General features: G+C 35.9%; 1 protein-coding gene and 1 non-coding gene across 2 annotated transcripts; both read left to right on the top strand.

Moving 5' to 3' along the window:
• Positions 1-985: 985 nt before the first annotated feature.
• LOC111486758 lies at positions 986-1,124 on the top strand. The gene has a single exon (XR_002718939.1). It is a non-coding gene; the product is annotated as a small nucleolar RNA Z247 (small nucleolar RNA).
• An 8,673-nt stretch (positions 1,125-9,797) lies between these two features.
• On the top strand, positions 9,798-11,394 carry LOC111486019. Its single transcript, XM_023133010.1, has 2 exons — positions 9,798-10,456; positions 10,564-11,394. The coding sequence occupies exons 1-2, from the start codon at positions 9,986-9,988 to the stop codon at positions 11,233-11,235; spliced, it is 1,143 nt and encodes a 380-aa protein (XP_022988778.1). The 5' UTR covers positions 9,798-9,985; the 3' UTR covers positions 11,236-11,394.
• The last annotated feature ends 3,873 nt before the right edge of the window (positions 11,395-15,267 follow it).

Genomic DNA, 15,267 nt, shown 5'->3' with positions numbered 1-15,267 from the left:
ATAATCTTCGAAGCTCGTATATAAAATTTGTTCTCAACTAAATATGTCTCATTTATTAGGTTCTCTAGCAACTTGAAATAAATATCATCTCGACGATCAAGCATACTCAAGGTCCTAACTTAGCACTCTAGTAAGTAATGTGCCACTCGATCTATCATCCGTCAATCTATATAGTGCACATAGGGGCTCATACTACTCAAGGCATGATTACTGTTAAACGTAGAATAGATCATATCTGTACATAGTAACATAATTTACTGATTTACTTGTTTGTTATCATGAATCAAGGAGAATTTATGATTTCCACTAGTTTGTTACCAAATCTATGATTTTATGATTTGTTATAATGTAATCCTTATTATACACATTTATAAATACATGAGATCGTGACCCATATAGGTCACAGTGCCATTCAACTTAACATGGTATCAGAGCCAAGGTTTATTCATTAACAATGTCTATCATATCTTTTTCCTCCTCCCCATCCACCATCTCCAACACGATCTCAACTACCATGGTGTCAACCTTTGGCCTAATCCCTCTTCACCATGTTGTCACGATCCATCTCACCAAAAACAACTTCATCATATGGCGCGCCCAACTCCTCTCCTACCTATGGAGTATGAAGCTTATGGGCTACCTCGATGGCACCATTGCCGCACCTACCAAACTGGTCCCTTCCTCAACCGTTGCTAGTGCTGACCTAGTCTCTAATCCAGCTTATGATCAGTGGTATGATTAGAATCAACAGGTCCTTAGTGACCTTCTCTCCTCCATGTTTGAGGAGATTCTTCACGATGTGGTTGCTGCTACTACGTCCAAAGAGGTGTGGGATACCCTGCAACATATGTTTTCATCATCAACTCGTGCTCGCACTGTTCAAATCCGTGTTGAGCTCGCCATATCCAAGAAACGCGATCAGTCTGCTGCAAATTATTTTGGCAAGATCAAAGGGCTGGCCACCAATCTGGCCGCCGCCGACTCTGCCTTGCAGGATGATGATGTGATCGTGTATCATCTCGCTGGTCTTGGCCCTGACTATGATTCCTTCATCACCTCGATGACTACCAAGAGTGAAGCCCTCACGCTTGATGATGTGTTTGCACATCTAATGTCTTTTGAAGCACGCCAATTACAACACCAGGCTGAACTTCAATTAAATCTCGGATCTTCTGCCAATTATGCTAGTCGTGGTGGTCAGTAGAAGAACCGTGGGTGAAGGGATCGTGGTCGTTCTAAAGGTTATGCGCCCTCTCGTCCTGCTGGTGATCGTCGTGACCCTTCTACTAGTCCTTTCAACATCTGTGGTAAAGTGGGGCATACTGTTGTTCGTTGATGGCATAAGATGGATGAGTCCTATCAAGATGAACCTCCTTCTACTCCTTCTGCGGCACTGGCGACTACTTTCTCTTACAAGATTGATCCAAATTGGTACAACGACACAGGCGCCACGGATCATATCACCAGTGACCTGGATCGTCTCGCTGTGCGTGCACACTATCATGGAGGTGAACAAGTTCAAGTCCACAATGGAGCAGGTTTTCATATTTTGCATACCGGTCATTCTTTAATTAATATTGATGTTTGTTCTCTTGCATTGCGTAATATCTTGCATGTGCTTGAAATTTCCAAACATCTTCTTTCAGTTCATAAATTTTCTCGTGATAATGACGTATTTTTTGGATACCATCCATGGCATTTTTCTATTAAGGATTGACGATCGAGGAAAAGTCTTCTAGACAGGAGGTGTGAGTCTGGTCTTTATTCTATTAAGCCATCTGATGCCGATGATCTCTAGCACGCCTTGTTGCTAAAGGGTTTAAACAACATCATGACATTGATTATGATGATATTTTTAGCCCAGTTGCTAAGCCCACTACCATTCAGCTTTTATTATCTCTTGCTATTTCTTGTGGTTGGGCTATTCGGCAGATTGATATTCAAAATGTTGGTTATCTTTGAAACAACCACTGGATTTGTGGATTCTCAACATCCTGGTTATCTCTGCAAGTTGGATAGTTGCTTTATGGCCTCGAACAAGCTTCGCGTGCCTAGTTTTCTCGCCTTAGCTCCAAACTATTACAACTGAATTTTACTCCTTTAAAGGCTGATGTCTCTTTTCATTTTTAACAAGATGGGCATTCTGATGTATATCCTCATCTATGTTGATGACATTATTATCATCAGTTCATCTTCTACGGCTACTAAGAAACTTCTTACACAACTTTGGGATGATTTTGCCGTCAAGAATCTTGGCATTTTGAGTTATTTTCTTGAGATTGAGGTCTGCCATACTTCCAATGGACTTGTTCTGACACAACATAAATATATTCAAGATTTATGACACAACATTAATACATTCAAGATTTATTGTCCATAACTGATATGCTCACCTCCAAAGGTGTGCCCACACCTATGCTTCATAGTGAGAAGTTGTTATTGGATGGTGGTGAAAAGCTCTCGTTTGAGGATACTACTCACTATCGAAGTGTCGTTGGTGCTCTCCAATATTTGTCTTTGACACGTCCTAATATATCTTTATGTGTTAACAGAGTGTCAGTTCATGTCCTCCTCGACTTCTATACATTGGGCGACAGTCAAACGAATTCTCCGTTATCTACATGACACTATTGATATGGGTTTGTGTCTTACAAAGTTTATCATTGATTTGCTGAGTGCCTTTTCGAATGCTGATTGGGCCGGGAATCTTGATGATCGTCGAAGCATTGGAGGTTATGCAATCCTATCTCCTGGAGTTCAAGGAAACAATCGACAATTTCTCGTTCTAGGATGGAGGCCGAATATAAGGCAGTTGCTGATCCACTGCCGAATTAATCTGGATCCAAGTCCTCTTGCGTGAGCTCGGGATCTCGAAAGCCCGAGCACCTAGCCTGTGGTGTGACAACATTAGTGCCACCTATCTGTCCGCCAATCCAATCTTTCATCGACGGACGAAGCATGTTGAGGTTGATTTTCATTTTGATTGTGAACGAGTATCAACTCGTCAACTTGATGTGTGACTCATATTTTCCAAGGATCAACTCGCCGATATCATGACAAAGCCACTGCCATATCTTCTTTTAGGAGTTTTAGGCGCAATCTAAACTTAGTAGTACATCGTCCAAATTGAGGGGTGTTGAACGTAGAATAGATCATATTTATACATAGTAAGATAATCTACTGATTTACTTGTTTGTTATATGAATTAAAGATCATCTATGATTTTCTGGTTTGTTACCAAATCTATGATTTCATGGTTTGTTACATTGTAATCCTCATTATACACATCTATAAATATATGAGGTCGTGACCCATAGGTCACAGTGTCATTCAACCTAACAATTACCGCTAGAGTTCTCCAGTGAGCCTCATGTGAATCTCTAAAAAGGTGTTTCCCGTAAGTAATACAAATGCCACCGCTTCCCCCTTCACTCCCATTTTCTGCAATTCTTTTTAATGTTATAGGAACGTTCTTTCACCCTCTCTCAACTGTAATCTCTCTTTTGAGCCTTCTCTTAGATTGAGACCACGTTATGAGTTAGAGAGGAAAACGAAACATTATTTGGGGGTGGAAAACTCTTCTTAGACGTTTTAAAACCCGTGAAGCTGACGACGGTACGTAAAGAACAAAATCTGACAATATTTAGTAGCGATGAGTTTAGACGGTTACCGGCAAGGTCTCCTCCCTTCTCACAATCCACAAACAAGAAAAGTAGTCTTAAAAGTTTCTACCCAAGAGAATAGTTGGTGATTTACCAAACATTTGAAGACTTAGTCAAAATCACATTATATAATAAGCGCTGTACAAAATTTACTCCAAAAGTCTGGAAAAGAAAAATAAATAAATAAATAAATTAAAAAATTGTATATGACCCTTATTCTTTTAGAATTTTCAGAATTGACCCATTGTCTAAGGGTGGTTGGTGGGTGCACAATTGCACATGCAACTATTTTTAAAACTTTGACATTCAAAACAAAAGGACAAGAATCAACGACACTCAATCAATCACATGTTATAAATGCCCCATTTTTTAATATACTTTATATAGTTACATTTAATTTATTAGAAATAACAAAAAAAAAAAAAATCATTTTTACTCTTAAACTTGGTTCCGAAATGGTCCAAATGATAGTATAGGGTACCAAAACTTCAAACCGAGTCGTTTAAGCATAGAAAAGTGAGCTAAGCTAAGATGCAAGCTGCGACTAAAGAGATGGGTTGGTGTAGAGTCGAAGGCGCGTGGAAATGGCTCGAGTCAGCTTCAGTGAGGCAGGTCAACACGCAAATTAGCAGTCTGGGTTATGGACCGATTCAGATTAGGTTCAATCCATTTTTTTTTATATGCATATATTATGCACAAATTAAGCTTAGCTAGTTTAAATTATTTTATACAAATGTTGGTGAGTCAATTCTCAAAATAGAATTATAATTTATAATTGTAACTCTTTAGGTAGAATTAAATATTAGAGGGTAGTGATAAGCTAGCATCAAAGGATCGTAGTAGTTGCTAGCATCAAAGGGTCGTGTAGTTCTTCAACCTAGTCCAACCAAGTAAGTAACCTATTATCGGCATGGTCAAGTAAGTGGTCATACTATCGACACGGTCGGAAGAATTATCTTATGTATTATGACATGTGCCTAGTGGCCTCTGCAACTGTCATGTGTTTGATATAACTGTTATGTGATGATGATATGATGTGTTATGATAATATGATATACTATAATGACATGAGATATATGACGATATGATACGTGATGATGATATGTTATGTTACGATGATATGTTATTTATGAAATGTCATGTTGTACTATGACATAAATATGCTTGGCAATGAAATGTATGACATGCTACGACATATATGGAAATGAAGAGTTTTTTTTTATGCACAACCTCTAAGTAATGTTACGAATGATATAATATATGAAAGCTTATGCATGCATATACCTAGGGTAATTAGAAAGAATGAATGAGTTGTGTCGCATGACTTATTTAAGATGAAAAGTATAGAGACCTCATACATAATTGTGGTTCACATGTATCGGGATATTTTCCCTTTATGATGAGTACAAACGCATACACTATGAGGATGAGATGATCATCATACTTGACATGGTGCACGACGGTCCTTGTAGTTGTACCTCCGGGTGTCCGGCTATAGCCTAGTGGACCCACGCTCACACATGTGGGTCGTGTGTAGAGAATTCCTACACATCCAATTTGTTCGAACGAGAAGCCACCTAAGAGACTATGGGTTTAAATGATAGGTCCAAATTCATGCTGTGTTATTGAGCATTTCTTAAAATACTAAGTAATGTGCGACTCTTGTATTTAAGGTAAAGACAAGATACCAGTGTACAGTTCACAGCGGTATCGCATAAAAGCCATGGATCCGTATGTGTCGAACTTAGATTTATAAAACTGTCAATCAAACATGAATTTTGTTAAGCTAACCTCTATTCATTACTTTCACGTCAATTTATTTTTTAAAAAATAGCTCTCAAGTGAGATGTAAGTTTGTACGAACCTAACTCAATTAATATATATCCTCAACAAAGACTTTTTTGTCGTCGTTGCTTAATTATGAAGTAGTAGTTAATAAATAATTACGATGTGACTTTTTATATTAATAATTTATGTTATGAATGAAATAGTCGATTTCATTTTAGCTTAGGAGCAAAAAAAGTCTTCTAACTTATTGCCACCATTCTAGACATGAGCTCTTCGATCTCTTTCTATCGCTCTCTATTGAAATTACTCGATCATCGAGCAAGAAGAAAAAAAATTCGAACATGAGATGAAAAAAAAAAAATTGAAAAAGAGGGATAAACAAGATGATAATAAGGAATGAAAAATAAAAAAGAAAATGGTTTTTGTTTTTTAATTTTATTGTTTAAATAATATTTATTTAATTGATTCTAAGTAACGAGTAAAAATTGAAAAAATTGGATGTGTAGTACTTTTCTATACACAATCCACACGTGCGAGCATGAGTTTACCAGGCAGGCTCGCACACCCATTGGGCCTACATGGTCAGGCTAGTTGGTTGTAGTCGAACGTCTGGAGGCACGACAAACCCTCGAATATCATGCAAAGCAGAATCATCATCATCATTATCATCATAGTGTACGCATTCGTACTCATCATAAAAGGGGAAGTATTCTGATGTAAATGAACATACAATATGTATGAGGTCCCTACACTTGTGTCTTAAATCATTCATATGACAGAACTCCACACATCCTTCATATATTACTCTAGATAACATGCATGCATCAGTTTTCATACATTCATCATTCGTAACATCACTTAGGGATTGTGTATCAGAAAACTCTTGATCATAATGCAACATGACATCTCATACGTACATATCATCGTCGTATGAGATATCATCATACTATTTCATATCATCGTATATCTCATGTCATCATATCATATTACTTCATCATAATGTATCATCGCATCATCGTATATCACATCGTCCTAACCTATCATATCATGTAGAAAATAAAACTTTATAATATATAATTTAAAAAGAAAAAAAAAACGGCCAGGTTGGGCCGAAAATGTGGACTTTTTAGGCACCAACAACCAAAGCCCCCCGTCTATGCCCTCGTGTTATTGACCTCATCTAAAAACACATTCTTTATGATATATATATAATTACAAATCTTTATAAGTGTGAACTCAAAATCTTGATCTATTTTGCTGTTTCTATTATTATTATTACTTACTCCAATAATTATAGAGCTCCGGTTCAGGATCGAATTACATTGTGATGTCTCACATTGATTGGGGAGGAGAACAAAACACCCTTATAATATAAGGGTGTGAAAACCTTCCCTTAGCAGACGCGTTTTAAAATCTTGAGGGGAAGCTCGAAAGGAAAAGTTCAAATAGAACAATATCTACTAGCAGTGGATCTGGGTCGTTACAAATGGTATCAGAGCCAGACACCGGACGATGTTGTCAACCTTCTCGCTGTTCCCCAAAGGAGGGTAGACACGAGGTGGTGTGCCAGTAAGAACGTTGGGCCCTAAAAGGGTGGATTTGATGGCAGTCCCACATCGATTGGAGAAAGGAATAGTGTCGAAGACGTTGGGCCCCTAAGGGGGGAGGGTGGATTGTGATGTCCCACATTTGTTTGGGGAGGAGAACAAAACACCCTTTATAAGGGTGTGGAAACCTTCCCCTAGCAGAGCAGACGCCCCTTGAGAAGAAGCCCGAAAGACAAAGCCCAAAGAGAACAATATCTACTAGCGGTAGATTTGGGTCGTTACATACCTACTTTATAGTTACAAATTAGACCCACATTTTTGTAAAAAATATATAAACAATTTTTTGAAGTTTATAATATTTACCCATGCTTCCTTGTCAACTTAGTATATTGAGAGACCTAGGTTTTTATCCCACCTTTATGTCACCATCTCTCAAATTAAGTTTATTCTCTAGTTGTAAAGCTTTAAAATCAAGTTGCACGAACCAGATGACTAGGAATGCAATTTTATGGACCGTTCGTTGTAATATCACACCTATCTCAAAGGAACTGTATGTAACACTCTAGCTTCATGCATCTCCATTCCAACATTTTGATTGGTTGTTCGAGAATTACGATCCTTGGTTGCATGACTAGTAAGTAGCAGTAGTATCCATCCATTGTAATACGTATGTTACAAATTTATTTGTTTATTTGTAAGAAGTTTATTGCTTGTCGTTCTTTATATTGTGTCAATAGTCACACTTATCTTTTTAACCTTAAATGTCACGTGTAAAGTTTGAGAATATAATAAAATCAATGTAAGAGAAAAGTTGATAGACCATTTGTGTCGAATCTTAGAGTGTGAAAAGAAAACGAGGGTACAAAGAATAAATTGGATGAATATAAGCATATTGAGATGATATTCAATTTTGAAGCTAGCAAACCTTTCACTTTTTTTCTTTTGGTTTGTTTGTACTTTTGTTTCAAAATAGATGCATCACGTTTTTGTGGCATGGTTTCCGATCCTTGTCTTTTTTTCATCATTGCACCTCGGTTTCATCGTGTATGGATGCTTATGATCCAAAAATCAGACTAACTTTTGAATTTTTGGGTTGGGTCAACTCAATCAACCTGAAAATAAGGTTATAACTATAACGACTCAAACCCAAGTCCAACTCTAGCAGATATTGTCTTCTTTGAACTTTCCCTATTAGGGTTCTCCTCAAGATTTTAAAACAAGAATAGGAGGGAAACGTTTCCACACCCTTAATAAAAGGTGTTTCGTTCTCTTTCCCAACTAATGTGAGATTCTCACAATAACCCAATCAACTTATTTGACGTTTGTAATTGATGATAGTGATGCTTTGTAAATTGTGAATGTTTGATATTTGAGCTTTATGATAAGATTTTTTTAAGTAATTAAAAAAAGAACAACTCGACAACTCAATCCAACTCAAATGTTAGGTAGGGTTGTAAGCTCTCTCGGGTTGCTCGGATCACTAATTTAACCTACTCGAATTTGCAGATTGGTCCAAAAGATTTTCCCAACCCAATTCGAACACAAAACTTTATCATATTTCGCGATCCAACCCACATGCTAACAAAAAAAACAAATTTTAAGAAGGAAAGAAGGGCTTGTTTTGTGTGAGCCAAAAGGTAAAAATGTATGGAAAGAATGATACAAAAAAGTCAAAGATGAAGGTCCCAAAGTAAGAAAAATGAAGATGTGGTGGTGGCATGCAGTTAAAAGTAGGCTATGAGTTTGGAGCCTTGTCTTTTCACTTTACAACTACTCTCATCATCATCCAATAAAATATTAATTCATGCTTTTATATTTGCATTAATCCAATTGATTTGGAAAATAAAATCTTTTCCTACAAAATGGGAATATTTTGAATCAAAAGCTCGTCTAATGCATCTGATGAACGTTGTGACCGTCGTTAATAGGAGCGAGCTTTGATTGAGTTCATGTGTTTAGTAGATTGAGTGGACACATACCTCCTTTATATTTCTTAAATGAGCAGGACTCGCAAGTTATTCTTATAAACTCTAGACAAAAATGTTTGCAAAGAGATTTAGGTGGAAGAAAATTTTTGTAGCTCACGATATACCAAGTATTGACTTCCATTCTTGAAACCATGTAACGATCTAGATCCACCGCTAGCAGATATTGTCCTCTTTGAGCTTTCCCTTTCGAGCTTCCTGTTTTAAAGCCTTGAGGAGAAGTCCGAAAGGGAAAGCCCAAAGATGACAAATATTTACTAGCGGTGGATCTGGGCCGTTTACAAACCACCTCATCTATGTACTTAAATACCTCTCTCAATGATGTGGGCGTGATATGAGAAAAATGAGCCTATTGATTTGGAGGAACCAATGGAAGAGCCAAGGTGGAGTCTCGGAGCATCAGAGGAACCAATGGAAGAGCCAAAGTAGAGTCTCGGAGCTTAAATTCTAGTAAAGTTTAATTTAGTTACCCACTTAATTAATGAAAAGATTGATTGATACTAGAAGTATTTTTGAGGTCAACGACCCGAGAATTTGAAAGTTTGACCTCTTAATCTATGATAAATGCTAATATGGTTTTTTAAGGAGAAAAAAAAATTACGTTTTAATTTTAATATTTTCCCCCCAAAACTTAAAATAAAATTTTTAATTTTTTAATTATTTTTTTAAATTCTTGTATTTTCTATAATTTACTAAAAATATATTTTAAAATTTTTTTAAAAAGATAATAATAAAGTCACATTTTGAAAAGTGGGGACAGGATTTGTTATAAGGCGGCTTCTCTTACAAATTCCAAATCATGTTTTCTCTCTCTCACATCTCAGTCAATTTTTTTCCACTCTCTCTCTCCTTCCTCTCTCTTTCCTGTCTGATCTTCGTCTTCTTCCCCAAATCATCTTCCCCTTCCCCCATTGTTATAAATCCTTCTCTGTTTCCTCTTTCTCCACCTAACCTTGATCCATTTCCATATCCGGACCTCGGAGATTCCTCCCCCCCGTTCACAATGGAAGTGGCGGTTCCGGTTACTCCCGTCGACTTCAACTTCGACAGCGCCTGCTCTTCCCCTTACATGACCGCCCCTTCCAGTCCTCAACGCTTCGGCACCTTCTTCTTCTCCAGTGCTCCCACCTCTCCCTCACGTGCCGCTGCATTCTACTATGACTTCCATGAGTTTGGTTCTGGCTACGGCGACGACGGCGGCGGAAGGAGCTCGTCGGCTTCGGAGATCCCCTTGCTGTGGGAGGAGATTCCTGGAATTGTGAAATCTGGAGGCGATGATTGTAGTAGTGTTGCTGATGAGGATTTTGAATTCGATTTTAGTGGACAGTTGGAACGGACTTCTTTGTCCGCTGAAGAGCTCTTCGATTGCGGTAAAATTAGGGCTCTGAAGCCTTCGCTGTGTCATCGAGTGGCTGATTCCGTTTCCTCCAATGTGACGTCGCCGATATCAACAAGATCGTCGAAAATCGAACAGGTAAGACAGAAACTCATCGCTGAATCGAGAATAGAACTCTGCTTTTGATCTCTCTGTTTTTTTTTTTTCTCCTCCTCCAATTTCATTGAACGTCTGTGTTTCTACAGGGAAAGAGAATAGTTCAGGAAGGTTTGTCTCCTCGCCACCACCGTCAGAGAGATTCCGATCCGATTGAGGAGGCTTTCAAGACGACAACACGGAGAACCGACGGAAACGCAGTCGCCGATACCGAGCGAAATCGAGGTAGAGGGAGAACGACGAGCACCGGCACCTCGCGGTCGTCTTCATCCATTAGACGCACTGGAAGCCGATCGTTATCTCCACTCCGAGTCTCAGACATCATACTCGATTCCGAGCAAGAAATGGAAGCGAAATCCGCCGTACCTTCCGCCACAAGCAACCACAAACAGTCGATCTCCTCATCCGCATCCTTCCTCTCCGCATTCTCGTTCTCCAGAGGCCAGAGAAGATGGAGAATCCGAGATCTGCTACTATTCCGCAGCGCATCGGAAGGACGAGCGACTGACAAGAAGGCAGTGGAGGAGATGAAGAACTCAAGCTTCCGGTCGGTGGAGAGCCTGAGTTCGGTATCGAGCTCGAGAAGAAGAGGATCGATTTCGGCTCATGAATTACACTACAAAACGAACAGAGCAGTTTCAGAGGAGTTGAAGAGGAAGACGAGTTTGCCGTACAAACATGGCCTCTTGGGCTGTTTGGGATTCAATTCCAATCTGCAGCGTAATTTTTCCAAAGGCTTTGGCTCTCTCACACGAACATGAATTGAACATGAATTGTTTTCTTCTTCTTCTTCTCCTCATAGATTTAATTTGATTCAACATTTTATTTGAAATAGACTTGTAATTGGTACATCTCCACACTCTAGGAGCACCTCAACTGTTTAAAACTTGAGTAGAAAACAAAGTTTTACGAGATACTCATATAATCTTCCTTATACCTTCCAATTGCTATTGAGTAATGCTTAGTTGATAGGTATTGCATATAACTCAAGATTAAGAAAGATTTGATCCACCAATCGTGGCTTCGACCTAAAACCATACTGTTTTAAATTTTTTGTTTGAAATAAATTGCCTAATTGATTGTCTTTTAAATTATATGAAGGGAAGGAAACTATGGTCTTTGTCATAATTGCTATGAATGATAGGTAGTTACTGTCACACAAATATGGATACCACTGACATGGGTGTCTATTGTTCGCGAAGAATACTATAAATAGTATCTTTTTCGAAAGGAATGTGATGATAAATAAATGTGAGGTAATGAATGGTGGCACCGTGAAATTGGAACTATGATTGTTAGATGATATAAGTCTCATATCACTAATATAGAGAATTTATAATCAAAGAATACTCTTTCCATTGGTGTGAGATCTTTTGAAAAACCATAAAACAAAGCCATGAGAGTTTATGTTTAAAGTGGACGATATCATACTATTGTGGAGAGTCGTGCTTATCTACCGTAGCTGAGGCTCCAATATCATCATTTACGGTTGAACTAGGAAGAGTTTGGTTAGAAATTTTAAAATCATTTAAGAGGAAAGCTAATGATTTTATGTAGGGAGCAAAATGTATGAAGGGAAGGGGACATGGGCATTGAAGGCACAAGAGAATGGGACCGTATAGGGAAGAAAATGAAAGCCCTAAACATGAAAATTCAACAAAGTGGGTAGCAATGGCTTAGAAGTTGCAATAAAATGTGGGGTAATTGGTATTAATTCCATCCCATTAATTCCATCCCACATGTAATATTTAATTAATCATCTTATCTACCTCTACACCTACTAATGTTCTATGGCCCAATAAAATTGGAAACTTTTACCCTTTTTTCCTTTCTTTCTTTCATTTACAAACCTTGCTCCCCTTTCCATTTGTATTTTATACTCACCCACCTAATCGATCAAATTTACTAAGATATGAAAGAGCAAAATTTTGAGAATGACAATGGAGAAGAATCTAATGGAAAGAAACCGATGACTTGACTTGACTTGATCTGAAGCGCGTCGGTTCAAACCTAACATGGGTTTAGCCTGATTGGTTTTGAAGAAGACTCACCCCGCCAAAATTTTCTCACTTTGGACTAAGATCTTGATTAGTTTAGAAGATTTACAGCAAATATGATAAAGATAATCTAAGATCCCACATGGCTGAAGAAAACTTCTGGTACTCGTTTTAAAAACCTTGAGAAGAAGCTTGAAAGGAAAAGTTCAAATAAGATAAAGGAGATGGGCATGAGTAGATAAGAGGTCCCACGTCAATTGGAGAAAGAAACGTTGTTGGGCTCCGAAGAGGAGTGGATTGTGAGATCCCATATGGTTGAGGAAAACATCTAACAGACACGTTAGTAAGTTTAAACGGTTAGAGACCACCGATAATAATCTTAATCATTAATTTTTTTTTTTCTTTAAAATATAACAGGGAAACATTGAGAAACAATAGGCATGATGGTTGTTCATAAACAACATACAAATAATATATGTGGAAAATTTGTCCCATTGATGTGCATAATATCATTATTATATATAATCAATCTCCTTATTGGCCACACATCATTCTTTCGAGTTGTCATTGATTTGATGCTTACCCAAATATTATATTATAATATTATCATCATTTACTTTCAATTTAAATTATTATTTTTCACTCTCTTTATTATTAAGGAAAAAGCATGTAGAAGCTTCTTTGTTTTATCTCTATCACTCCTATTTATTTTAATATTAATTTTCTCCATTTTTATATTTTTTAATGCCATTTCTAATGAAAATATAAAACATTCTAATATATCCATATCCAATAATATTTTACTATAAAAAAATATATAATTTTCTAAATTTCAACCCTTAAAAAAATTCATGTAATTAATATATATATATATATATACCGCGAAATATAATATAAATATATAAGTGAGAGAGAGGAAGATGATGAAAAATATAATTTCTATCTCCGACCTTATTTAATAGAGGGAAATCTTTCTCCATTTATTCTTTTATTCTCTGAATAAATTGAAGTTTATCGTCCCGATTATATAACATCTGTAACGTTCATAAACATAATTTTAAAGAAAAAATTTTAATATTTTTTCTCGCGATAAATATTATTTACCCCTATAATAATTTATAGGGGTAAATAATATAAAAAACCTTTTAAATTTGAAATTAAATTTACCAATTTTTCGAATTTCAATTTTTAATATTTATTATTAATGAAATACATATAGTTGAGTTTTATCCAAATGTATATAGTAATTCTATTAGTCAAATTTGATTGTACTCAGTATATTATTTTTCATTCAATCTTCGTAACGGAATTTCTTGAAGAATATACAAGTATTAGAAAATGCATAATAAAGGTCATTTTCGTAAATTTATTTTATTATATATTAACGCAATTTATTTAGATTTAAAATAAATGGTTGCTTAACTAACTTTATAATTATCTTTTTGTTCCTTTACACGAAATCTTAAAGAAATTTTATATAATATAATGATTTTGAAGTTTCTAATTAATTATAGAAGTGAAAATTAAATTTTTAATAAAAATAACTGACTATTTTCAATTAATAATTTATTATTAAAAAATTAACCATTTTCATTTAGTAAGCAATGTAATATTAATTTTTTTTACATGTTCTAGAATTTACTCGCTCATTAATTTATTGTTAAAAAACTTAATTACTTAAAAAAATAATAATTCGGGTAAATCTAGATTAAGTTGAACAAAATCCATCTTGTTAATTATAAAATTATATAATTATATATAAAATATTGTATCTAACATAATTTCTAAAAATTAAAATTTTAATATCATAATATAATCTTTAAACATAATTTATTTTTTTAATATAGTAATATATATATATATATATATATATTTAACGCAAAAAAAAATGTTTCCTAATTTGTCCCAAATTTAGCGGTAGAAGTAAAAAATTTTGTTTTATTTAAATAATCCATTAATGGAAAACAAATGAGAATAAACCAATGAGAAAAGAGGACGACAAGACAAATTGAAGACGACATTGACAGATGAGTAAGGCAGAAGGCAGTTGGCAAAGAGAGAGGAGACGACAAGTCGAAAGTAATTAAAAAAAAAAAAAAAGGGTAGAAATTAGAAGTAAGGATTAAGCAGGCATTTTTGGAGATTGGAGCACGCCAAATGATTAACGTGTGGCATTTAATCACGCCAAACCCACGTTTTTCTTATTTTATTCATTATTTTAAATAAGATTTTGTTGTATGTATCCCTTAAATAAATCAATTAATTAATTACATCTCAAATTCTTCGTTTGTAATTACAATATTATTTATCAATTTTTTACAGTTTTTCGAGAGGCTTGAGTCATGAACGGTCACTAACTAACATCAAATTTTTGAAAAAGTATGATAATTTAAAACAATGAAAAACGTGCCTGCATTAATTACAAATTAGCTAAAATGGTACCAAACGATTGAGACAATTATACAAAAGTACATACTCGAAATAGATACATGAAAACCGGAGCTGAGTCGAAAATCAAGAGTCTCATATCTATCTTGACCTCTATAGCTACACAACTCGTGCATGCCCTCGCCTTGACCACCTTGCCTAACCTTCATTTAAAAAGAATAAGGTAGCATGAACGAGTATAAAAAGTTCAATAAGTAGCTTACTTGTTAGTTCATTGTTCTTTCTTAAATTTTATGTCCTTTAGATCATTAGGTTGTTTGAATATCTTATTCGTCTTTCGAAGTTTTATTTCAAGTCATAGGCTCTCTTAGGCTATCCGTAGGTTGGCTTGAGTCACCCAAGCTCAAC

This window comes from Cucurbita maxima, unplaced genomic scaffold (genome assembly GCF_002738345.1).
Source record: "Cucurbita maxima cultivar Rimu unplaced genomic scaffold, Cmax_1.0 Cma_Scf00011, whole genome shotgun sequence".
Lineage (NCBI taxonomy): Eukaryota > Viridiplantae > Streptophyta > Magnoliopsida > Cucurbitales > Cucurbitaceae > Cucurbita > Cucurbita maxima.
Note: the sequence above shows the minus strand (reverse complement) of the source record. Positions and strands in the feature narration are given on the sequence as shown.

Coding starts and splice junctions, on each gene's coding strand:
- LOC111486019 (XM_023133010.1), top strand. CDS start 9,986: ATGGAAGTGGCGGTTCCGGTTACTCCCGTCGACTTCAACTTCGACAGC. Junction 10,457..10,563: donor GATCGTCGAAAATCGAACAG/GTAAGACAGAAA, acceptor GTGTTTCTACAG/GGAAAGAGAATAGTTCAGGA.